Raw genomic sequence first — 27,034 nt, 5'->3', positions numbered from 1 at the left:
ATTTAAGTTTCTCTGCATTAAAGTCCCCGGCCACTAGGAGCACCGCCCTTGGATGAGCGTTTTCCTGTTTGCTTATGATGGTATACAGCTAATTGAGTGCGTTCCTAGTGCCAGCATCGGTCTGTGGTGGTATGTAGACTGCTACGGAAATAGAGATAAACTCTCTAGGTAGAGAATCGGTATACAGCTTATCATGAGATACTCTACCTCAGGCAAGTAAACCTTGAGACGTCCTTAGATATCGTCCACCAGCTATTGTTTACAAATCTACATAGACCGCCACCCCTTCTCTTGCCAGAGGCTGCTCTTCTATCCTGCCGATACAGTGTATAACCCACCAGCTGTATGTTATTCATGTTGTTGTTCAGCCACGGCCAGGTGAAACATAAGATTTAACACTTTTCAATGTCCCGTTGGTAGGATATATGTGCTTTTAGTTCGTTCAATTCATTATCCAGCGATTGAACGTTGGCCAATAGGAACAATGACAAAGGCAAATTAGTCACTCATTGGCGGATGCTCACCAGGCACCACAATCTCCTTCCGTGATAACTCTTCCATCTCTTTCTCCTGCAAATGACGGGGATGAGGGCCTGTTCGGGTGTCTGGAGTAAATCCTTCTTGTCCAACTCTCCTCCCGGCGCCATTACAATTGTATGCTGTAGTGTTAAGATTTCCCTCCACTGGAATGAAGGGGCCTAGCTCCAACCACGAAAAACAACCCCAGACCATTATTCGTCCTCCTCCAAACTTTACAGTTGGTATTATGCATTCCGGCGGGTACCATTCTCCTAACATCCGCCAAACCCAGATTTGTCCGTCAGACAGATGGTGAAGCGTGATTCATCACTCCAGAGAACACGTTTCCACTGCTCTAGAGTCCAGAGCTTTACACCACTCCAGCTGACACTTGGCATTGATCTTAGGCTTGTGTGCGGCTGCTCGGCCATTGAAACCCCTTTCATGAAGCTCCCAATGAACAGTACTTGTGCTGACGTTGCTCCCAGGGGCAGTTTGGAACTCGGTTGTGAGTGTTGCAACCGGGGACAACCAAGGACGATTTTTATGCTCTATGCACTTCAGCGGTCCCGTTCTGTGATCTTGTGTGGCTTACCACTTTGCGGCTGAGCAATTGTTGCTCTTAGACGTTTCCACTTCCCAATAACAGCACTAACAGTTGACCGGGGCAGCTCTAGCAGGGCAGAAATTTGATGAACTGACTTGTTGGAAAGGTGGAATATTATGACAGTGCCAGTTGCGGTCAGTAGTTGTGGTCAATAGTTGTGGTAAGTAATTGTGTTGTTGTGTGGTTGTGTTTAAGGTTTTTTGTTCCCTACAGTATGGACCTGGTCAGTAAAGGGCACATCCTCAGTAAAGGGCACATCACAGTCAACTTGGAGTTTGCCAAAAGGCACTTAAAGACTCTCAGACCGTGAGAAACAAGATTCCCTGGTCTGAAGAAACCAAGATTGAACTCGTTGGCCTGAATGTCAAGGGTTACATCTGGAGGAAAAACCTGGCACCATCCCTACGGTGAAGCATGGAGGTGGCAGCATCATGCTGTGGGGATGTTTTTCAGCGGGAGGGACTGAGAGACTAGTCAGGATCGAGGGAAAGACGAATGGAGCAAGTACAGAAAACCTGCCCCAGAGCGCTCAGGACCTCAGAGTGGGGCGAAGGTTTTACCTTCCAACAGGACAACAACCCTAAGCACACAGCCAAGACAACGTAGGAGTGAAATCGGGACAAGTCTCTGAATGTCCATGAGTTGCCCAGCCAGAGCCCGGACTTGAACCTGATCGAACATCTCTGGAGAGACCTGAAAATAGCTGTGCAGCGACGCTCCCCATGCATACAGTGGGGCAAAAAAGTATTTAGTCAACCACCAATTGTGCAAGTTCTCCCCCACTTAAAAAGATGAGAGAGGCCTGTATAAGTTGAATAGTTACACATGCTCAAGTTTTCTTGTCTTATTTCTTGTTTGTTTCACAATAAAACATATTTTGCATCTTCAAAGTGGTAGGCTTGTTGTGTAAATCAAATGATACAAACCTAAAAAAATATATATTTCAATTCCAGGTTGTAAGGCAATAAAATAGGAAAAATGCCAAGGGGGTGAATACTTTCACAGGCCACTGTATGCCACCATGAAAGCTTTATAATAACAATGTATGAGGACCACCGCCAAGTGATGTTCATGCTTAGCACAATAAACTTAGTAACTTTGATAAATTGTTTATCATAACGCACTACGCATTATTACAGGCGACAGGTTCTGTACACATCATTGCTTTCTGTATCAGAAAGTAGGCCTGGCCCTCTTTGAAGTCTCGTAGATTGATGCATTGCACTCTTTTTGTTTATAAGGCCCTCTTGACTTGCATAAACTTCTGCTGTACCTTACTTAATTGTTACAGACGTACGAGCTGCCAGACTCGATCTCAAGGATGGCTAACTCTGAAGAGCCCTTCGATATCCGCTGAGTTAGGTTAATCTGATTTTAGTTTCTTTGCAATTGGAAGCGTTGGTGTCTCTGGGGCTATTCAGGTGGCTGAATGAGGGCCTTTATACTGAAGAACGTGTTTGTTTTATATGATCGTGTTTTGCATTTTGTGTATTTCTATATGTATATTGATGTGTATTGAGTGTATTGATGTGTATGTTTGATTCAGGGCTCATCTGTAAAAGAGAACTTGGTCTCAGCATGACTCCCTGTCGAAATAAAGGTTAAATAAATCAAATAAATAGCCTCAGTTTTCCTCTGTCCCTCTCTGCTTTGAGGCAGGAAATGCATTCCAGTGTGTTGCTCCTGGGTTCTTAAGATGACATCATGTCCCCCTTTGCTAACCCATCAGAATTCCAGAAGCGTTTTTGTGCAAAAAAAAAAGTGTGATAGAGCATGGTGCTTTCAATGCCAGGATGGGAGGTCTGATTCCTACTGGGGCCACCAACACAAAAATGTATGCACTCACTACTGTAAGTCACTTGAGCGTGCCGGATCCAGAATTTCAAAAACAGCCGCTCTCCTGGGCTTTTCACTCATGACAGTGTCTAGGGTTTTACCAAGAATGGCAGTCCTGTGGGCAAAAACAGCTCGTTCATGAGAGGTCGAAGGAGAATGGCAAAAGGCCTGCAAGCTAAAAGGCGGGCGACCGATAGACAAATAATGGTGCAGTACAAAAGTGGTGTACAAAACGTAATCTCAGAACGCACTTTGTAGCAGGCGATCACACTCCACTCATATCAAATAAAACAAGAAGAAGTGTATCCAGTGGGCACTTGCTCACCAACACTGGACAATTGAGGTGTTGAAAAACTTTGCATGAAACATGACACCAAGTTCAGTTTACTTGAGTGGTCTGCGCAATCCCCAGACCTCTTTGGGATGAGATGGAACGGGTTGCTGTCCCATGTGCTATGTTTGTATTAGTGTTCAGTAAATAGGACACTAAAATTGTTGAAAATCCCCCCTCTCCAACTGGCAGCTGTGTCTTACACTCATGATATGATATACACAGCGCACAGCAAACTAAGGGCTTTGGGTTGGAATTAATAGTCATTAAGGGTGTGTTCGTACATTCAATCTTGATTGCCAGAGTGTGCTCAGAGTGAGCTCTGGGTGTTCAAAAATTCAGAGCGTTGTCGGATTGTCCATTTGTAAATTCAGAGCGTGTCGCTCCTGGAGTGTTCAGAGCGCACACTGGACACACTGGCCGAAGAGTAGGGTTGATCCGAACGTTCTGACCTCACAAAAGCAGTCAAGCACCCAAGCTAACTGGCTAACGTTGGCTAGCTTGCTAGGTACTTCCAGACATAAAAGAGAGAACACCTCACTCTGACCATTTTATTCGCCCTAGCAGAGCTGGTTAGGCTGTTTTCATGTTATCCAGAGTGCTGGTGACTGTAACTGTTCTGCTGGCACATTTGAATGACCTTTTTTTGCAGACGTTTACTGACACCGGCCATATACATTTGTAAACTCATCAGTTAATCTGCGTTCAGGCACACTCAGAGCAAATTTACATGCTTCCTATGACTGAATTTTCTTCTGCTGGCTCACCTCTTGAGTTCTACTTGTCTCACTATTCGTTATTGATATTCGTTATTGATAACGTACTGTAAGTAAGTCAAGCATAAGTTAAGCATTGGAGGGATTCAGTCATGAGATTCTTTATTTTATTTAACCTTTATTTGCCTGTTGATTGTTTAACTGTTGTTGATTGTTGTCCTTGTGACTGAGTTGCTTAATGAAGTATTTATATCTGTCTATCTAGAATACAAGGTGGTTGATTGGCAGCCAAGACTGAGGTTGTGGGTGGAGGCTGACTGTCTCTTGTACTACATAGTGATTGACTATCTCTTAACACTGGTCAAGTGAAGTGATTGGCTCTCTTGCAGAGCAGTATTTGTGCCTGGGGCACTCTTTTCACGCCACTTCGATACCGAAGTGACCTTTTCGTTACAGGTTAGATTAAGGTTAGGAAACGGGTTAGGGAAAATGCTCTCCTAACCTGCTACGAAAATCACTTTGTAAAGACGTGGCATGAAAAGTGTGTGTCCCTGTCAGCAAAGACATCCATACACACTAATAAAGAGTGAATGTGTGGGTGTTGATAGGGTGCTTATAAGTACTATGTATTTTAGACTGCAGGGAACAAGCTCCTGTTGAGCTGGTCAGGATTATCCTGGTTCCATAGCCATGGGTCTGTCTGATAGTTCAGTTGATTGGACCATGGTGTGTGACCATGTTATACGTGACCATATTATATGATAGTTGTTTATCGCCTTAGTGGTCGACTAAAGATGTCACTCACCGGCGGCGTCCACTCACGGGGCTGAACCTCGTGAAGGAGCAGCTCCTCTGGACCACGCACCCATCCGCGGGACACTCAAACCGCAGCTTCACCGACATTGTTCACTGCCTGCCTGACACACACACACACACACACACACACACACAAACACAATGTTGATTTAGTTACTGTACATTCAGCCTACAGTGAACAGACTGAGGGCCTTAATCACTCAGGTTATTTTACAATTCCAGGTTTTCTAGGATCCCTCTTACACTGTGGGCATTTTAAAATGTAAACAAAGTTGAATTGTTTTGTTTCACAGTAAACATTGCTACATTGATAATGAAATCAAACCCCCATACTCACAGCACCAGAATACTTTCTCTCTCTCTTTTATCTCAAGGACACTAACCTTAAATGGTTTTGGCCAGAAAATCTGGTTATTTGAATTGATGGCACTGGGCCCTGTATATTAGAAAGGACTTTTCTCCAATCCAGATAAACAGGATAGGAAGGATCTGTTCTACAACAACATAAAAAGAGTATCACTCCTTCATCCCCTCATCTATCCTCCCCCCTCACACACCCTCTTGTGAAACCAGAAAGACACATCATCAATACTTTCCTCCCTTTCCTCTGTCCCATCCCTCACTCCAAACTAGGAGCGCAGTGACATTCTGTGTGGTGAAGGACGTCTTACATTTTGTTTTGGACTGTCAGTGTTAATAAGTTAACTTGAGTTAACTTTTTGTCATTTTAATGCAAAACAATGGTTTTATCACAATTAATCGCATTATCTGAAAGCATTCAAAACACACTGAAAACATCTAGAATACATAATCTATACAGTTAAAACAACAAGGTGATGTCAAAACAAGTTGACATTGAGGTTAAAAGAAAGTGTATCAATTTACCTAATTTTGCTAAATCAAGACGTCCATATTCTTCTAAGGCTTTTGTATAATACTTCTTAAATTACGGCTCAATTTCAGCAAATTCAGAAAAAGCAATTAACCTTGATTTATCACAGTAAATTGTGCTATTAACTGACTACATTTAAAAAATAATTTGACAGCCCTAGTTTTGTACTGTCTCCCCTCACATGTCTCAGTTTGTTGTCATCCACTTCATTTGTACATTCTTTAGTGTCAGATGGCTTTTTACTCTCTTCCACAGCCCGCCAGCATCACACACACACACACACACACACACACACACACACACACACACACACGCACACACATACACACATACACACATACACACACACATCAGCCTTGTCTCTGTGTAAGTTAGGCTCAGATCTAGGCGAGGGCCATGGAGAGATACTGAGATTGAGAACCCAGAACTTCTCATCCTCCCTCGGGTTGTAACTCATGCAATTTCCTGCCGGAGATAGAAATTTGCACAGAACTAAGCAATAGTTTGGACAGTTAAAACATTTTTGCTGTTACTCACTAATAAAGGCAACTTAGTGAAACCACACATAAAATGTCAACACTTTAAACAACAGTATACAACTACTAAAATATATTGTAATTGTCCTTGAAAACAGCATATTTTATATAACCCTGGAAAATAATTAATTTAGACTTTGAAGAAGTAAACATGTAAACATGTCTTGTTCCCTGTCTCCAGTGTGGGTGAGAGCCTTGTACATGTTTATATCTACAACTAAAAAGGATTTGCTTGAGAGGCCATAATGACCAATGCAGCCATTTGTATGTCAACATCAAATAATTTCTGGATAACAATTAAGTACCTTACTTGGATTGTTTTCAATTAAAATGGGCATAATGAAACCAAAATAGCTTCTTAGCAAAGAGCAATTTCACAAGCAAGAATTTTGCTAGGCCTGTCTGGGTGTGGTCTGAGTGGGGAGGGTAAAACTGAAAACTAGCTGTTATTGGCAGAAAAGTTAGGGTCTCTCATTCTTATTGGTCTATTAATTACCGCCTGGTAATGTCAGAAGGCAGGCCAAAACTCCATCCCACCAAAACAGGCAGAAATTTCAGGTGGTCTTTTAAACAGCTCTTACACTAAAAGGGCATTATCATTTTCATAGTATTATTCCAACCTCATAGTGTGGAAATATATAGAAAATCATGTTGAAGGTACTGGGCCTTCAATGTTTCTACTCAATGACGCAATGCAGGGTTATCCAGTTTAAGATAGTCCTTTCTGTTTAGCTACATAATACTTTATGAATGGAGGTAGCACAAGATCAAAGAGACTCCAGTCAAGGCAAAGAGGCAAATCAGCCTATTAGAATACTTTATGTCAGTTTGTGTCTAACGTGTCACTGGACATACTCTAGCCTAGCACATCTCTGCTGCAGTCCTGATTCATTGTAATTGTGAAAGAGTCTAAGGGAAACAATGGTCAGAGTAACCAAGGGAAGTAATGGTCAGGGCACCGCGAGTGGCGCAGCGGTCTAAGGCATTGCATCGCAGTGCTTGAGGTGTCACTACAGACCCAGGTTTGATCCCAGGCTGTGTCACAGCTGGCCGTGACCAGGAGACCCATGAGGCGGGCGCATCCTTGGCCGGCCAAGATGTCCTTATCCCATTGTGCTCTAGCAACTGCTTGCGGTGGGTCGGGCGCCTGCAAGCTGACTTCAGTCGCCAGGCTGGCTGGCTTCCGGGTTAAGCGAGCAGTGCGGCTTGGCAGGGTTGTATTTTGGAGGCTGCATGGCTCTCGACCTTCGCCTCTCCTGTGTCCATACAGGAGTTGCAGCGATGGGACAAGAGTGTAACTACCAATAATAATAAAACATTTAAAAAATGATCTAATATGCGGAACAACCATGCCAAGAGGTGAAATAAAATTGTAGGCTAGGATAGAGATCAAGACAGAGACTGACAAGAGGCAAATGTTACGTTCACACACTCTTCGAGAAAGACCTTTGGATCTCCTGTGGTAACTTCAGCGTCTGTGTACGTTTGGATCCTTCAGCTTTCAGTGTCAGATCTACACAACCACCAGAGAAAAAATGTACACAACAGGGGAGGGACTCAGCGAGATTAACTTTGAAAAAAAAAACATTTTTGGCTCATCTGAAAACGGTTACATTCTCCCTGTGAGAGATTTGTCCCCAACAGTGGAAAAATAAACAGGGATGATCTGAGTGGGAAGGAGTTGACTTTATGAGAGCCATCATCGCACATGTTCCAACACACGGCTTTAATAAACACATCTCCTCTGCTCTCTGAGAGTGTATGGCTCAGATGGTGTTCGGGGCAGCGTGTACCATTTCCATAATAATATTAGCGCTGGTATATTTGTAGGAAGTGAAAAAGGATTCATATTCAGCAACTTCATGGCCGATGAAGTTACTGAAAGTCTTTTAATCTTGACACCGGTGTTCACTTTGACTCGGATAGCCGTGTCTCTCCACATGACAACGCTGCAGTTACCAAGCCCGGGCCAACTGAAATATTAGCACAAAGAAAGGATCCAGTAAGAAAAATGTCCTTGTGGAAACTCAAGAGACAATCTGGAGACTCACAACTCACAGTTTTTGTTTGCTTGTTTCTTTGCTATTTTCCATGCAGTGGCCCAGATTCACTAGAATTATTCTCATATTTGACACAAAGTCGAAACATTATGTCAAGGCAGTGTTTAAACCTGTATTTCATGAGTCCACTTAGTCGGTGTTGACTTTTACAAACCTGCGTTTTTATTTCGTCGCCTGAATTACCTCCCCTCAGGACACAAAAAGGTGACATAGTCTAGCAATTTAGTCCACATTCTAAAGTCATGTTCCAAATTATTGGCACCCTTGATAAAGATGAGCAAAAAAAGACGGCATAAAATAAATGCTACAAATACTGAGCTATATTGTACAACCTTATATACAGTGACTTGCGAAAGTATTCGGCCCCCTTGAACTTTGCGACCTTTTGCCACATTTCAGGCTTCAAACATAAAGATATAAAACTGTATTTTTTTGTGAAGAATCAACAACAAGTGGGACACAATCATGAAGTGGAACGACATTTATTGGATATTTCAAACTTTTTTAACAAATCAAAAACTGAAAAACTTGGGCGTGCAAAATTATTCAGCCCCCTTAAGTTAATACTTTGTAGCGCCACCTTTTTCTGCGATTACAGCTGTAAGTCGCTTGGGGTATGTCTCTATCAGTTTTGCACATCGAGAGACTGAAATTTTTTCCCATTCCTCCTTGCAAAACAGCTCGAGCTCAGTGAGGTTGGATGGAGAGCATTTGTGAACAGCAGTTTTCAGTTCTTTCCACAGATTCTCGATTGGATTCAGGTCTAGACTTTGACTTGGCCATTCTAAGACCTGGATATGTTTATTTTTGAACCATTCCATTGTAGATTTTGCTTTATGTTTTGGATCATTGTCTTGTTGGAAGACAAATCTCCGTCCCAGTCTCAGGTCTTTTGCAGACTCCATCAGGTTTTCTTACAGAATGGTCCTGTATTTGGCTCCATCCATCTTCCCATCAATTTTAACCATCTTTCCTGTCCCTGCTGAAGAAAAGCAGGCCCAAACCATGATGCTGCCACCACCATGTTTGACAGTGGGGATGGTGTGTTCAGGGTGATGAGCTGTGTTGCTTTTACGCCAAACATAACGTTTTGCATTGTTGCCAAAAAGTTCAATTTTGGTTTCATCTGACCAGAGCACCACATGTTTGGTGTGTCTCCCAGGTGGCTTGTGGCAAACTTTAAACGACACTTTTTATGGATATCTTTAAGAAATGGCTTTCTTCTTGCCACTCTTCCATAAAGGCCAGATTTGTGCAATATATGACTGATTGTTGTCCTATGGACAGAGTCTCCCACCTCAGCTGTAGATCTCTGCAGTTCATCCAGAGTGATCATGGGCCTCTTGGCTGCATCTCTGATCAGTCTTCTCCTTGTATGAGCTGAAAGTTTAGAGGGACGGCCAGGTCTTGGTAGATTTGCAGTGGTCTGATACTCCTTCCATTTCAATATTATCGCTTGCACAGTGCTCCTTGGGATGTTTAAAGCTTGGGAAATCTTTTTGTATCCAAATCCGGCTTTAAACTTCTTCACAACAGTATCTCGGACCTGCCTGGTGTGTTCCTTGTTCTTCATGATGCTCTCTGCGCTTTTAACGGACCTCTGAGACTATCACAGTGCAGGTGCATTTATACGGAGACTTGATTACACACAGGTGGATTGTATTTATCATCATTAGTCATTTAGGTCAACATTGGATCATTCAGAGATCCTCACTGAACTTCTGGAGAGAGTTTGCTGCACTGAAAGTAAAGGGTCTGAATAATTTTGCACGCCCAATTTTTCAGTTTTTGATTTGTTAAAAAAAGTTTGAAATATCCAATAAATGTCGTTCCACTTCATGATTGTGTCCCACTTGTTGTTGATTCTTCACAAAAAAATACAGTTTTATATCTTTATGTTTGAAGCCTGAAATGTGGCAAAAGGTCGCAAAGTTCAAGGGGGCCGAATACTTTCGCAAGGCACTGTATATTATTGTATACTAATACAATTACTCAGCGAAAGAGATTTTGTTTAACAAGTCATTCGATTTTTTATTTTATTATTGGCACCCCTGTTCTTCAATTCCTTTCAATACCTCACCTTGTGAGCATAAAGGCACTGAGTCTTTTTCTAAAATGTTTCCAAAGATTGGAGAACACATTGGGAAGGATATAAGACCATTCCTCCATACAGAATCTTTCGTGATCCTTGATATCCTTCGCTCTGCACTTATGGCCTGCCATCTTCACTTCAAACCACAGGTTTTCAATGGGCTTCAATTCCGGATGGCCATTGCAAAATGTTGGTTTTGTGGCCAATAAACTATTTCTTTCAAACCAGGTTTTTTGGTTGTGTACACAGTTTAGCAGATGTTATGCTGTAGTAGGTGCAGTGAAATGCTTACATTACTAGCTCTTAACAATGCAGTAAAATGTCAAACAAGAACGCAAATCATTCAAATGTTATTATATATATATATATTTTTACTATAAATCAAGAATGTTTGGACGAATCCAATTAACAACCCAAATAGCACTGTAACAGTAATCTATACGTATATACAGCAGAGAAATGTACACAAGATATACTAAGAATTATATGTACAGTAGTAAATATATTAGAATGAACTATGTCAAGAATCTAGTATATGTCAAAAATCTTTGTGGATTTTAATGTGTGCTTGGGGTTATTGTCTTGCTAGAAATCCACTTGCTGGCAAGTTTCAGCCTCCTGGCCGAGACAACCTGGTTTTTGGCGGAAATGTCCTGGTACTGGGTAAAGTTGATGATGTCATTGACCTTAACAAGGGCCCCAGGACCAGTGGAAGCACCCTCCTTTTGAAGCTTCAAGTCTGTTATTTGAACTCAATCAGCATGACAAAGTGATCTCCAGCCTTGTCCTCGTCAACACTCACACCTGTCTTAACGCGAGAATTACTGACATGATGTCAGCTGGTCCTTTTGTGGCAGGGCTGAAATGCAGTGGAAATGTTTTTGGGGGGATTCAGTTCATTTGCATGGCAAAGAGGGACTTTGCAATTCATTGCAATTCATCTGATCACTCTTCATAACATTCTGGAGTATATACAAATTGCCATTATACAAACTGAGGCAGCAGACTGTGAAAATGCATATTTGTGTCATTCTCAAAACTTTTGACCATGACTGTATATATAAAAAACATTCTTAAAAAGTTGACATCACTATAGAAAGAATTGGCGTTGTGTAAACCTTTTTAGTTTTCTTTGACTGATTGAGGATGTTGTCTATTGTAATGATGAGCATTCTTTTCAGTTAGCCGGATCTTTTGGCTCTGTTCACCTAAAAGAGACGTTCATTTTTCTGCCAAACAGCTCTACGTTGAGTGGTGTGTGGACTAGAATGAGGATCTCTCCTCACTACCTAATGAATGGCTATTTTACAGATGCGATCCGGTTCCTGACGTTAACCAAAAAGAGTAATTCAAAAAGAGCAGTTCATTCGCAAACGACCCTTCACTAGTTTATTGCAGTGAGTGTTTCTCGTTGTTACTAAGTCACTGTTTTGGGAAGTGATGTTTCTCCTCTCTTCTCTGCATGTTGAGCATAGCTGTTCACTCAGGGGACTGTTACTCATCAATGCACTTTAACTCCAGCATGACCGTTCCCCAAGAGCCAGTCAGCTTCCTTTGGCTCTGAGCCACAGATGACGGGGCCTCGCAATGCATAATCTGATAATCATAATAGTATGTCTGTTTCTTTGCTCTCCTCGCAAAAAAAAAACGAACAACGAGCCTCTCCTAAGGAGGCATTTGTAAAGTATAAACACTCTGGAATATTTGGACCTATATGGAAATAGAGCGTATGAAAGTTGTTGAGCCCAATTAAGTCCATTGTGCAACGTATATTTAAGCAGTGAGTGAGTGAGTAGGTGAGTGAGTGAGTGAGTGAGTGAGTGAGTGAGTGAGTGAGTGAGTGAGTGAGTGAGTGAGTAAGTGTGTGAATGAGTGAGTGAGTGAGTGAGTGAGTGAGTGAGTGAGTGAGTGAGTGAGTGAGTGAGTGAGTGAGTGAGTGAGTGAGTGAGTGAGTGAGTGAGTGAGTGAGTGAGTGAGTGAGTGAGTGAGTGAGAGTGTAAGAGAGAGAGAGTGTAAGAGAGAGCGAGATACATGTTTTCACTGACACTGAAAAGCTGTTTCACAGAGATGGAGGAATGGGGAGGTGAAGGGGTAGGGGCTACAGAGGGAAAACCAGAATCCCCAGAAAGCAGCATTTATTGAGCAGGGTGGAGGGGGGAGCGCACAAAATGTTCCACCTTTTTGTTTTGAGTTTTACTGACTGGACAAGAGGTAAGGAGACTATAAGCGTTTCTCCATATGCTGTGGTTGAGTAAAGAGACGTGAATTGTTGTTTCCTAGGAGATAACATCCTGCAATTGTGTACGTAATTCATCCTCCAACCACAAGGGAGAGGAAAGCAACGGAGCGCATCGTTCAATTCTATCGGTGTATGGGTATGTATGCATGTGCATTCACTTAGACTTAGAGAGTAAGGCTAAAAGAGAAACAATATCAAAAACAATCAGAACTCTACCTCAACTACTCTTCATCCAAATGTACAGAACCATAAGTCATAAGTTTGGACACACCTACTCATTCAAGGGTTTTTCTTAATTTTTCCTACTTTCTATATTGTAGAATAATAGTGAAGACATCAAAACTATGAAATAACACATATGGAATCATGTAGTAACCAAAAAAGTGTTAAACAAATCTAAATATATTTTATATTTAAGATTTTTCAAAGTAGCCACCCTTTGCCTTAATGACAGCTTTGCACATTCTTGGAATTCTCTCAACCAGCTTCATGAGGTAGTCACCTGGAATGGATTTCAATTAACATGTGCACCTTGTTAATGAAAAGTTAATTTGTGGAATTTTTTCAACAGCTCAAGTAAGCAAAGAGAAACGACAGTCCATCATTACTTTAAGACATGAATATCAAATTTCAAGAACTTTGAAAGTTCCTTCAAGTGCAGTCGCAAAAACCATCAAGAGCTATGATAAAACTGGCTCTCATGAAATCTGCCACAGGAAAGGAAGACCCAGAGTAAACTCTGCTGCAGAGGATAAATTCATTAGAGTTAACTGCACCTCAGATTGTAGCCAAAATAAATGCTTCACAGAGTTCAAGTAACAGACACATCTCAACATCAACTGTTCAATGGAGACTGTGTGAATCAGGCCTTCATTGCTGCAAAGAAACCACTACTAAAGGACACCAATAATAAGAAGAGACTTGCTTGGGCCAAAAAACATAAGCAATGGACATTAGACTGGTGGAAATCTGTCCTTTGGTCTTGATGAGTCCAAATTTGAGATTTTTGGTTCCATCCACCGTGTCTTTGTGAGACACAGAGTAGGTGAATGAATGATCTACGCATGTGTGGTTCCCACCGTAAAGCATGGAGGAGGAGGTGTGATGGTGTGGGGGTGCTTTGCTGGTGACACTGTGGTGATTTATTTCGAATTCAAGGCACACTTAACCAGCAAGGCTACCACACCATTCTGCAGTGATTTGCCATCCCATCTGGTTTGCGCTTAATGGGACTATCATTTGTTTTTCAACAGGACAATGACCCAAAACACACCTCTAGGCTGTGTAAGGGTTATTTAACCAATAAGGAGAGTGATGTAGTGCTGCATCAGATGACCTGGCCTCCACAATCACCCGACCTCAACCCAATTGAGATGGTTTGGGATGAGTTGGACCGCAGCGTGAAGGAAAAGCAGCCAACAAGTGCTCAGCATATGTGGGAACTCCTTCAAGACTGTTGGAAAAGCATTCCTCATGAAGCTGGTTGAGAGAATGCCAATAGTGTGCAAAGCTGTCATCAAGGCAAAGGGTGGCTACTTTGAAGAATCTCAAATATAAAATAAATTTTGATTTGTTTAACACTTTTTTGGTTACTACATGATTCCATGTGTTATTTCATAGTTTTGATGTCTTCATTATTATTCTACAATATAGAAAATATGAAAAATAAAGAAAAACCCCTGAATGAGTAGGTGTGTCCAAACTTTTGACTGGTGCTGTACATGCAAACATACTGTATGAATACTCCTCGCATCCCACCCAAGAGAGAGGGAAAAAGAGACACGCCCCAAATCAGTTCCTTGTGTTTCCAGCTTCACATGTGCTTGTGTACATTGGAGAAGGGGGCCTATGTTTACATGTGAGAGGTATGACGTATGCTGGGCTCTCATAAGGGGGCTACTCAAACGTCCAGAGCCAGCCCCACCCAGAGACTGTGTAAATCACTCACAGGTCAGCAGGAATTGTTAAGAAACAGCCTCCCCAATGGGCAGAAAGGTCCACAATAGGGCCCAGAGGAGGGGACCCTGACACAAACACACACAGACAGACCTAGGCTATACACTTCCCCCAATATACCTACACAATACTCACGTACACTACATGACCAAAAGTATGTGGACACCTGCTCGTTGAACATCTCATTCCAAAATCATGGGCATCTTTGCTGTTATAACAGCCTCCACTCTCCAGGGAAGGCTTTCCACTAGATGTTGGAACATTGCTATTGGGACTTGCTTCCATTCAGCCACAAGAGCATTAGTGAGGTCGGGCACTGATGTTGGGCAATTAGGCCTGGCTCGCAGTCGGCATTCCAATTCATCCCAAAGGTGTTCGATGGGGTAGAGGTCAGGGCTCTGTGCAGGTCAGTCAAGTTCTTCCACACCAATCTCGCAGGTAGCGTTCTTCTGTATGAACCTCACTTTGTGCACGGGGTATTGTCATGCAGAAACAGGAAAGGGCCTTCCCCAAACTATTGACACAAATTTGGAAGCATAGAATCATCTAGAATGTCATTGTATGCTGTAAAGTTAAGATTTCCCTTCACTGGAACTAAGGGGGCCAGTCCCAACCATGAAAAACAGCACAGGCCATTATTCCTCCTCCACCAAACATTATAGTTGGCACTATGCATTCAGGCAGGTAGCGTTCTCTTGGCATCCGCCAAAACCAGATTTGTCCGTCAGACTGTCAGATGGTGAAGCGTGATTCATCCCTCCAGTGAACACATTTCCGCTGCTCCAGAGTTAAATGGCGGCAAGCTTTACACCACTCCAGCCAACGCTTGGCATTGCGCATGGTGATCTTAGGCTGACATTGCTTCCAGAGGCAGTTTGGAACTCTGTAGTGTTGCAACCGAGGACAGACGCTTCAGCACTCGGTGGTCCCATTCTGTGAGCTTGCTGAGCTGTTGTTCTTCCTAGATGTTTCCACTTCACAATAACAGCACTTACAGTTGAACAGGTCAGCTCTAGCAGGGCAGAAATTTGATGAACTGACTTGTTGTAAAGGTGGCATCCTATGATGGTGCCACGTTGAAAGTCACTGAGCTCTTCAGTAAAGGCCATTCTACTGCCAATATTTGTCTATGGAGATTGCATGGCTGTTTGCTCGATTGAATACACCTGTCAGAATCGGGTATGCCTGAAATAGCCAAATGCACTAATTTGAAGGGATGTCCACATACTCTTGTTTATATAGTGTTTGTACACCCCCATACTCAGACATTCAAAGAAATAACAAACACATAAATAAGCACACACACACACACACAACCTGGACCACAGGCTAACCACTGGAACCCTCACCAGAGAGACCCTCTTGTAAAGAAAAGGCCCATAACGTGAATACCCATTAAACCTTGATACTAATTCTGTAACCCGAAACGATGAGACGCTTTAGCGCCATACAAGCCAGCACAAACTTGTTTTAAACACATCGTTCACATACAGGGAACGTTTACATTTTTGTTGTTGTTGAGATATTCGGGTATATAATGGTTAGTCAAAATGTTTTCTCCAGATGCTGCATGCCTCTCTCCATGCTTGCTCTCTGTTCTCTTTCGGTGATGAGCTTGGCCCCTGCATGATTTATCATGGCATCTTAATCATTCCCTTATTGTTGTCATATCTTCATCATGGCATAATTAACAGCATTATTTATTTGCTGAAAGTGAATCAAATATAAATCAAATGACATTTCTGCCTCTAAAGTTCAAGTCAAACCCTGTTTTGTAGTGCCAAATGTGAGACATTATATCTGAACGATTGTTGCCCTTTCCCCATATTAGTATTGTGCTCATCAGTTATAACCTTTTTCTTGACAATAGGAAGGCCATTCATATCTATCTTCCAGGTAATGTCCCAAATGGCACTCTATTCCCTATAGAGTGCACTACTTTTGACCAGGGCCAATAGAGTACATTGTGTATAGGGAATAGGGTGTAACTTCAGACATTCAAATCAAATCAAACTTTATTTGTGCGCCGAATACAACAAGTGTAGACTTTACTGTGAAATGCTTCTTACAAGCCCTTAACCAACAGCGCAGTTCAAGAAGAGTTAAGAAAATATTTACCAAGTAGACTAAAATAAAAAGTAATAATAAAAAGTAACACAATAAGAATAACAATAATGAAGCTATATAGAGGGGGCACTTGTACCGAGTCAGTGTGCGGGGGTACAAGTTAGTTGAGGTAATTTGTACATGTGGGTGGGGGTGAAGTGACTATGCATAGATAATAGACAGTGAGTAGCAGCAGTGTACAAAATGGGGGGGTCAATGTAAATTGTCCGGTGGCGATTTTATTAATTGTTCAGCATTTTATGGCTTGGGGGTAGACGCTGTTGAGGAGCCTTTTAGTTCTAGACTTGGAGTTCCAGCACCACTTGCTGTGCGGTAGCAGAGAAAACAGTCTATAACTTGGGTGACTGGAGTCTCTGACAATTTTATGGGCTTTCCTCTGACACCGCCTATTGTATAGGTCCTGGATGGCAGGAAGCTTGGCCCCAGTGATGTACTGGGCCATACGCACTACCCTCTGTAGCTCCTTATGGTCAGATGCCGAGCAGTTGCCTTGCCAGGCGGTGATGCAACCCGTCAGGATGCTCTCGATGGTGCAGCTGTAGAACTTTTGAGGATCTGGGGACCCATACCAAATCTTTTCAGTCTCCTGAGGGGGAAAAGGTTTTGTCGTGCCCTCTTCACGACTGTCTTGGTAGTAATCGCAGTTCTGATGTCCAGAAGTTATTTTCGGTCATAAGATACGGTAGCAGCAACATTATGTACACAATAAGTTCAAAAATAAGTTACACAAAACAAAACAAAAATAACAAAATACCACAATTGGTTGGGAGAATGTAAAATGCCAGCCATGTTCTTCAGCGCCATCTTGATTCAAAGCTGTTACGAAAATCTTATCCGTAAGAATAAAATAGGAAAGACTCCACTTCCTGACTTACATAAAAGACGGATCTTGGGGTATTCATGTAGGTCTATACCGTGGGAGCATCAAAGGATGTCCCGCACCTCTCCAAGACCTGTATATGTGTATGTATACTGTATGTGTACTTCGATGGGGTGGGTTCAAAGCAGAATTAAACTTTTGGTTGGACCTTAAGTGCAGTTGACAAATACATTTACCTTAATCTAAATGTGTGTCGTCGGCCTAGACAGACAATGACAATTATTTAAGGTGTGTGTGTGTGTGTGTGTGTGCTTGTGTGCACATGCGTGTGCAGAGTGAGGAGGGAATACATTCTAATGTACTCTCCTGCTGACTCTGTGAATTGAAGGCAAACCTGGAAAAGATGTCAGATTCTGTTATGCGTTACTTGAATGCAGTGCTTGGCATAGGGAGGGAAAAGGGAGGACTATGTGTCTGGCTAATCGCTAGCCAGCAGGTAAAATTGCATCGAAACAGATGATAGTTTTCAATATTTTATATGAAAAAAGTTTTATGTGCATTTTGACTTTATGTGAATATAATGTCTTTCCCATGCAACATTCTGCATCATTATGATCACCATATTGTTCAAAAACAACTGTTGTTTTCCCCCCAAAAACATGCTAATAAAATGTGATGAGCAGGGCCAGTTCCAAGCCTAAGCAACGTAAGTGGTCGCTAGGGGGCCCCCAATCCGAGTCACCCCCCCACCCCCAAATCAAAAAATATTATTATTTATTTTTTGATTTGGGGGTGGAGGGTGACTCGGGGGGGGGGGGACTCAGTCGGAGTCTCAACTTACTATTGAGAGTATAAGAGTAGTAGAAAATACCAGGTACAATTTCGAAATTTGGTAGTGCATTAGCAGTTTTTCTCGTTATGTCAGTCACAGACAGTCACTCAATTAGCCATGTCAGCTCACAATTTTGAGAGTGGAGGTTAGTCTAGCCAGCTATCTATACTTAGTAGTAGTAGTAGTAATCATGTCTGAATACCGACCTGGCACAAAGGGCACGTGCCCAGGGGCCCGGACCTCCAGGGTGCCCCCATTGATTTTGTTAATCATTCTCACTCAGATACCATATTAACATGGCATACTGTAAGTCATTACAAAATGTGTAGAATTGCAGGAAATTAGCTGTAAAACTGAAGAAATTATCTGAAAATGATCTGTTATTGCCAGAGAGGTTTGGAACTGTCTTTATTTTTGGTCTATTAACTACTTTACTGCATGGTGATGTCACCTTGGAAGGCCAACACACCATCCCACCAAAACAGCCTGAAATTTCAGGCAGCTCTTACCAATAGCTCTTACACCAGAAGGGCATTATCATCATGTTCACAATTTCACAGTATTATTACAAACTCATAGTGCGGAAATATATATGAAATAAGGAAAATGTTTTTGACTGCACTGGGCCTTTAAAACTGGTGATGAGGAGACTGGTTAAACAGTCAATGTTTCAGGGAAACAAACAAATGTTTTTAACAATTCCCTTTAGAAGCAAAGAGCACACGATTTCCACAGTGTCAACAAAAATAAAGGCTGGGTTTTTTGGTTTAAACCCGAGCCCAAACTCTCTCCCCTTTGGTATTTGTAGAGAGCCACTTTGAAAGCCTGAGAGATGACAGGGCAGACAGAGACATATCCACGAGGAGTTCAATCAAGGCTTCTTTCAAGTTGATATTTTTGTTCTGTTTTGTTTTAATGGATCCCAGAGCTACTGGTGCCCTGCATCCTGTTTGTGTGGAATGCCAGATGGGCTGTATTAGTGCTGCATCCCAAATGGCACCCTATTCCCTATGGACCCTGGTCAAAAGTAGTGCATTACATGTTCATAGGGAATAGCATAACAAGCTTCCCCCATATCTCCACATGACTAGACTCCTGGGATCATGGCTCCTGTACAGTGGCCCTGAAGGGACATTCACGACTCACACTGGACCTTATTTACTTTAGGCTGTAATGGATACAATAAAGGGCACAGAGGACAGTACAAACTGTTCAGTAAGTGTTCTTTTTTAAAATCTCTCTCTCTCTCTCCCTATATATATATATATATATATATATACATACATACATACACACACACACCTCAGTTGGGGGCAATGGGATGTTGGCTCTTGTTTGAAATGCAAAACACTCACAGGCCTGCATCCCATTCCCATCCTTCCTCTATTACTTCTCTCCTCATTCTTATTTTCGAAACGACTTATGTTCCAGGCAGAGGCAAAATCCCATTGCGGGAAGAAAAATAAGAATTCACAGGGGAAGAATCAGTATTAAATGCTCTGGTACACCAGTGGGAAGTATAGCCATTGAAGTCACTGCAAAACGTTTGCCCCCACAACAACTAACGTTCAGCAGAACTCCGAGCTCAATAACTTCATGATAAAGTCTTGTTTCCTATCAGCACTGTACCTTTTTAGCGGCATATGCCAATGCCTCCATACATTACTAATGTAAATGGTCATCTGGAAAAGTAAAACCGGATATGTGACTCCAGAGGATGGGGGTGCAGAGAATGTTCCTATGTGTGCCATGGCATAGTTCCACAAATACCTTCCTGTAGTAGATGCCATTGTTCTCCAAAGCCACAGAAAGTGACACCATTTTTCTCCAAAGCCACAGAAAGTGACACAATCCTATTAATTGTCATAAATTAACAGCTACTGCCGACCTGTTTTGGTCAATCTTATTCCATATCTTTATTGGGTATGGACAGGCTAACTCTATCATAATGTCTAGTTAATCATTGCAACTCAGTAGGCCTACTGTTACAAGAGAGCCTTCTGAGGATGTTTCCATAACACATTTCCGTACACATTTTTTCCTCTCAGAGTGATCAATGTTTTGGGTGTTAGGCACCATTCTGGGTATTATTTCGAAGCCAGGGGGGATGTGTGTGGGTGTGTCCCAAATGAACCCTATTCCCTATGTAGTGCACTACAAGCTAGGAGGCTTCATCCCGGGGGTTGAGGAGGGAACATGGGGCACACAGAGGCCATGTGTCAGTCTTAAAAATAAATAGTTTGCAAACTTTTGCTAACGCTAGCTAACACATTCCATTTGTTTTCTGTTAGCCAAACATTCTATACTAACTGTACTAATCAATCTTCACATGCCGTTCTTATATGGCCTATTATCTAATATGTAATTCATTTGAAAGCTTTATTTTTCTCAGTGAAACGATACAGTTCTTATATGATCATTTACAATTTTTCCCATTTACTGTCTACAGTATTTGGACAGTCATTTGTTGTCGTTTCCTTTCCGGAAGGCTAATTTGTTTACTTAAGATATTCGATTTTGGGGGGATTGAAATGAAGATCTTGGAATATGGCTAGCTGCCATGGAGTTTATTATGTGCATGACGGAGTTGACATAAATCCACCTGATTTGGACAGTCCGGATAGTCCATCTGTAGATGCTCTACAGATGGTCATACTATCAACAAACCAAGGTTATTATAGTCAACTAACATTTCGTAAACTGAAATAGAATAACTAATAAACCCGTTTGAAAAACTAAAACAATACTGAAATTATTATCTTTGACTCCAAAAGGAATTACAAATAAAATAAAACCATCATGAATTATGTTCAGTTAAAAAATAAATTGTCTACATTTTGGGTAAAAATCGAATGGGGGTTTTAAGCAATTTTTTTAATGTGGTTTTCAAGCTTCTGAATCTTACAGTCCCATTGAGAGGACGTTGCCACGAGCAGCACCACATATATTGGTTACGTTCCCCTGCTCAGACGTCGCATGCATCAAACAGCAGTGGACTGCGCAATATGTTGATAAAATTAATCTTGTCCGAGAGAGATTCACATGGTTATCAAAGCATCACGTAGGCTAAGCCTATACGAAAACACAGCCCTTATTTGAAGTGTTTCTAAAAATCCCCTATGGGAAAAATTAATGGTGAAAAAACAATAAAGATCCATTTCTCTGTCTGTCCACTAGGTTTTATCGGTATTATGACACCTCCACGGTGGGGCTTTATTGACAGAGTGAAAAAAAAGGAACCCTGTACAGATTATTTTTAAACACACAAAAAACATGCATCCTGTTTGCAATAAGGCACAAAAATGAAACTGCAAAAATGTTGCAAAGAAATTAACTTTATGTCCTGAATACAATGTCTGGGCCAAATCCACTCTTCATATTTTCAAGTATGATGCAGCCATATTTTCAATGGCTGCATCATTTTATGGGCATGCTTGTCATCGGCAAGGACTAGGGAGTTGTTTAGGATAAAAAGAAACAGAATAGAGCTAAGCACATGCAAAATCCTAGAGGAACACATAGTTCAGGCTGCTTTCCAACAGACTGGGAGACAAACTCACCTTTCAGCAGGACAATAACCTAAAACACAAGGCCAAATATGCACTGTATTAGGTTGTTGTCATGCTGAAACGTGAGTTTGTCTCCCAGTCTGTTGGAAAGCAACCTGAACCAAGTTTTCCTCTAGGATTTTGCTTGACTGGCCTAGTTACCGTTTTGGCTTGAAAATCTATGGCAAGACCTGAAAATGGCTGTCTAGAAAAGATCAACGACCAACTGGACAGAGCTTTAAGATTTTTAAAAATAATCCCATATGGGCCTCTCGAGTGGCGTAGTGGTCTGTGAGGCACTGCATCACAGTGCTAGCTGTGCCACTAGAGATCCTGGTTCAAGTCGAGGCTCTGTCGCAGCCGACCGTGACCGAGAGACCCAGCACACAATTGGCCCAGCTTTGTCCGGGTTAGGGGAGGGCTTGGCCAGCAGGGATGTTCTTTTCCCATCATGCACTGACAACTCATTTGACGGGCCGGGCGCAGTGTACACCTGGCATGTGTACAGTGTTTCCTCCAACACGTTGGGGCAGCTGGCTTCCGGGTTAAGTGGGCATTGTGTCAAGAATCAGTGCGGCTTGGCTGGGTTGTGATTCGGAGGACGCATGGCTCTAGACCATTGCCTCTCCCAAGTCTGTACCAATTGGGTAAAAAAATCCAGGTGTGAAAAGCTTTTAGACTTACCCAGAAAGACTCACAGCTGTAATTGCTGCCATAGGTGGTTGAATATCTAATAAAGATAAATTACATTATATTTTTTAAATGTTAGAATTTTTCCTCCACTTTGACAGAGTTTATTTTGTGTAGGTCATTGACAAACAAATGACAACTAAATCCATTTTAATCCCACTTTGTAACACAACAAAGTGTGTAAAATTTCAAGGGGTGGTAATTATTTCTAAAAGCACTGTACATGGTGTGATAGCTGATACTGTGGTCTATACAAATATACAACAAATGTTGTTAAAATGAAGAAAAAAAGATGGGATTGTCCCGATTTACAAGAATAAACTATCATCACAGAGACAGACCTACAGAGACCTAAGAGAAAAAGGTTATTGGCACAGTGAATTCCATGTTAATGGCTTGTCTAGGCAAGGTAATGGATCCTGAGAGCTGCTCAACCGACGCCTTTATTTTTCACTTTGATTTAAAAACATTTACCTCTTCCACTGAATTCCATCGCCATACGGTATGGGGGAAAAACAGTTCTCACAACTGGAACTGAAACATTCATTCCTGGCTTGGATTTTCTCTCCCTTTCAGAGTTTCATATTTCTCAAGTGAGTAGTTTAATCTGGAATTCAGTTTCAGGTTCTCACAAAATGGCATCAATGCGAGTTGCAGGGTGGTGGTGGAGGAAGGGTGGGATGGGGATTGGTGGGTGGGATCGAGTGGACGAGGGTGGAGGGTTATGATGACAGTACACTACTAAGTGGGATAGCACCATTGAAAGCATGTCCTGGGTCTAAGGCATTGTTCAGTCATTTTTAAGAGGCATAGTTTAGCCATTTTTCACAATTTTGCCCTATTTATCTTTAAATTAAGGATTGCAGCAACCCTCCCTGTCACCCTGCTAATAAGCCTACATGGGACCTGTCCGACTCTTCCTTGGAGGCTGCTTTTGATTGGCGTGTGTCAAAGCTCTGTTAGCCCTCATTACTCACACCAAAGCGGGTATCACTTCAAAATAGACATCATCTGCTTTGAAATCTCTGGGAGAAACCCAAAGATAAAGTAGCCCAAAGAGAGCCCTAGTGTACAGTAAACAAAAACACCACTTCTACACAACCATGCAACGTTATACAGTATTTAACTCGAAGCTAGAGGTTCCCCCACCTGTGGAAAGCACAGCTTGAAAGCGTTCAGTCCCCTCAAGTTTTCCCATCAGATAGATTGGGGCTCACCATTTTCCGTGAGCACGTGCCAGAGTTTGAAAAATAAACACGGAGGCTGCAGACTTGTGAGAAGACATGAGGCTTACTTGTTTTGAAATATTGCCCTGCAGAAGTCAAACCTCTGCTCCAGCCTTGTTGTTTATGTTTGATCTGGCAAGCAACAGTCCAAGGGGTTCATGAGAAACTATGGCCGACATGCACTGTAAACAACTTTATCATCTGCATAGGCTCTCTGGGTAAATGCAAACATGTTTTTGGGCTAAAAGTCTCATTTTCATCCCCTGGAAATCTAAAAGGTGGACACTGAATGAACACAGCCAAAGCATGCGATACCTTTGACAGATCAAGAGGCAAAGTAAATAATGGAAGTACAGTATTAGCACTGAAAGCAAATGCTTGACCTTACCTGATAGAAAACACACTCCTATCCTAGAGTGAATGTGTATCCGACAGCCTCTTGAAGTGCCTCTGTGTTGCTCATCTCCAGAGCTATTGGTGTGTGTGTGTGTGTGTGTGTGTGTGTAGGCTGGGCAGCTGCCTGCTGACTCCTGATTGCAGAGAGACGGCTAAGCTGAGAGGCTCCAGGAGGTAGAAGTGACACTGGATTCCGAGAAGCTGCTTGGAAGAGAGGCTCGACACATCAAATACTACTCGGCAAACTCTCTCTCCCTCTCTCTGCTCCCACTCTCTCCTCTGCATCCTCTCTCTCTCTCCTGCTCCGTGTCATTCCCCCTCTCACGTCCAAGTTAAGGGTCTCTACTCCACTCCTCTCCTGCACTCTTTTCCCCAACCCCATAAGCTTTGTCATTTCTCTCTCCTTCTCTTCCCCCCGCCCATTGTTTTCAGTGTCATTTCTCTTATTTTGTCTTGCTGGCCCAGAGTTACTTTAAAGCTGTAAATTAAAATGCCTCAGAGCCCTCTCCCCCTCCCCTTGGTCAGTTTCACATTTGGCAGCTTGACTGAAACAGGAAACTTGGCAATCACACCGTCCATACAACTCTATTACACAGAGTTATTGCAACTCTACTACACAAAGGAATAACCCAAGAGGTGTCATGTGGGGAAACCAGCAACACTGAGAAATTGAATTAAATGAACCCACAATACCTGTCACAAAATGTCTCTAGAGGTCCCAAATATAACATTTTGAGAGAAGGGTGACATAGTAACTCTTTCTCCCTTTCCCTTTGAACACGTGCAAAAAGAGATAAGGAGTGCAAGAGACTTATTTAGCGGCTCCACTTCACTCCCCATGTCATGTGACGGAGTAGACGGAGCTGAAGCATCTGTGTGTGGAGAGAATCTTTCGGCACCTGTGATTGGCTCTTCAACATGTGTCCAAGAGCCACATAAAGCATAATTTTTATATACTGTAACTCTCACCCGGTTCCATTGTGAAAAAGAATAGCTTTAACAAACAGAATCCTACTACTGGATTTGATCAATCTTTACGCTACGCTTAATATTTTACTTGCTGTATGTTTACAGACTATGCTACTGGTCTAATCACTCTGTTGATGGTTCATGCTGACATATCAGTGTATATACACATATATTGGTGTATACACACCAAATATTCACAGACTTAGTTTAGACCATGGAACGTTTACACTTTCATGATCCACCTTTATCTGATTCCAGCTGCACATATTTTAGCATTCTAGATGTACTGTTTTGGAGTAACACAAACACTGCTCCCATCACAGCAAGAGACCATGCATTCAGCTGTACTGATATCTTGTTCTGCATGTAGCCAGTGATCTGTACTGTATATGACCTGTCTGGTCATATGGCTAATGTGACATAATAGCGCCCTCTGTTGTTGAATGTGTAACTCGCAAAATAAATGAGACTCATCTCTCCATTGAAGTGCAGATTATTCACCCCACTTACCCATCACTTAGTTTCCATGGATGAGGCAAGATAGAAATTACTGCATGTCAATCATACTAACACACCAGCCCACCCAGAAAACCCAGACAGGCCAACTGGACGAAAGATGGACCAGACCATCTGACATTTGACCGCCCTGCCCTATGGCCAGTCCATTTCTGCATTCATATAATATCATATGGAGAATGAACATAAGCGGTTAGGTTATGGAGTGGAGCTGACTAACCAGACAGTCAACTCATTGGCTTCGTCTTAATGAATTTGAGAGGAAAATCCTAATGGAGCCAGACAGTGAGTACCAGCTATCCCAACTTGCTTGAAACAATGACGAGAAGATAGAAACAACTTCACTGAGAAAAGCAGAGAAGTGTAAGGTCGAAATCATTAAAAAAAAGATTGGACTTTCTAGCTTTCTCTGGGCTGAGTTCCAAGCGAATTAGGAGAGGAGTGAGAAGGGGGAGCGCAGGGAAACAAGGCAAATGTCGGGGATTGCAGGGGAGCACGGAACAGATGCTTAACTTCTTTAACCCTTACAGAACCAAATATGTTTCTCATAAAATGCTCAAGTCGCATATGGATTGGGGATTTCTAAGCGTGGAGCTCTAATTGTGATTTTTACACAAGAACTCCCAATGATCGTTTATTAACCAGTATTACTGAACTACAATAAAGCTTGAATTTGAAACTTTTTGAAACTGAGAAGCCCAGGCAGTTCCTCCTGGTTTTAGTCTGTTTTCCTCTGTTTGGTGCATAAAGAACATGACCCAGTGCTTTGTTTTACTGCAGTAACTGGTAGAGCAGATGGGTGGAGAATCAGCTAAGCTCTTGAGACTCAATCAAAGCATTGGCAAGATAAGCAGAATTGCAGGTGTAGCCTCCTGTACAGACATTGGGCAGGGTCAGGGTACTTTCAACACATCAACACCTCGCTCAAAGACCAATAGTGATGCAGTCAATCTCTCCTCTACTTTGAACCATGTCATTGACATTTGGCCGCCGTGTACCGACTTGCATTAAAAGTTTTAGTCCCACTTTGAACGAACTACGTGTGACAGGTTAAAGGACATATTCATAGCCTGTTATACATTGAAAAGTATTAGTAAGTTCATAGTATGTGAGGATCTTAAAACATCTAAGGTTAAAAATATGCATTCAGTATTAGTTGATAGAGATTGATAACATTCATATAATTGTGTTAAAGTTCAAATCTGTCAAAGGGTACGAATTGTGAGAGTAATGTGTAAACGTTATATTGATTACTTTATTTTGTGGTGCCTAAAAGTGTTAATCTGTGATCTACGAAATGCTTTTAATCT

At 42.0% G+C, this 27,034-nt stretch overlaps 1 protein-coding gene and 1 long non-coding RNA gene across 4 annotated transcripts in view; one reads left to right on the top strand and one right to left on the bottom strand.

Annotated features, from left to right (window-relative positions):
• Nucleotides 1-24,402, bottom strand: part of ripor3 (RIPOR family member 3) — a 69,613-nt gene extending 45,211 nt beyond the window's left edge. For 2 of the 3 annotated variants that reach the window (XM_029682497.2, XM_065001677.1), the window contains exons 1-2: nt 24,232-24,402; nt 4,815-4,926 (exon numbers count right to left, since the gene is read on the bottom strand). In XM_029682497.2, the coding sequence (XP_029538357.1) occupies nt 4,815-4,912 (98 nt within the window). In that variant the 5' untranslated portion in view covers nt 4,913-4,926; nt 24,232-24,402. The remainder of the gene's footprint in view (nt 1-4,814; nt 4,927-24,231) is intronic. The other variant, XM_029682498.2, reaches the window with a different exon arrangement.
• Nucleotides 12,477-25,687, top strand: LOC115142778 (uncharacterized). The gene is made up of 3 exons (XR_003865560.2): nt 12,477-12,616; nt 12,686-12,780; nt 24,351-25,687. It is a non-coding gene; the product is annotated as an uncharacterized LOC115142778 (long non-coding RNA).
• The last annotated feature ends 1,347 nt before the right edge of the window (nt 25,688-27,034 follow it).

Source organism: Oncorhynchus nerka, linkage group LG15 (assembly GCF_034236695.1).
Source record: "Oncorhynchus nerka isolate Pitt River linkage group LG15, Oner_Uvic_2.0, whole genome shotgun sequence".
NCBI classification, from domain to species: Eukaryota; Metazoa; Chordata; class Actinopteri; order Salmoniformes; family Salmonidae; genus Oncorhynchus; species Oncorhynchus nerka.
Note: the sequence above shows the minus strand (reverse complement) of the source record. Positions and strands in the feature narration are given on the sequence as shown.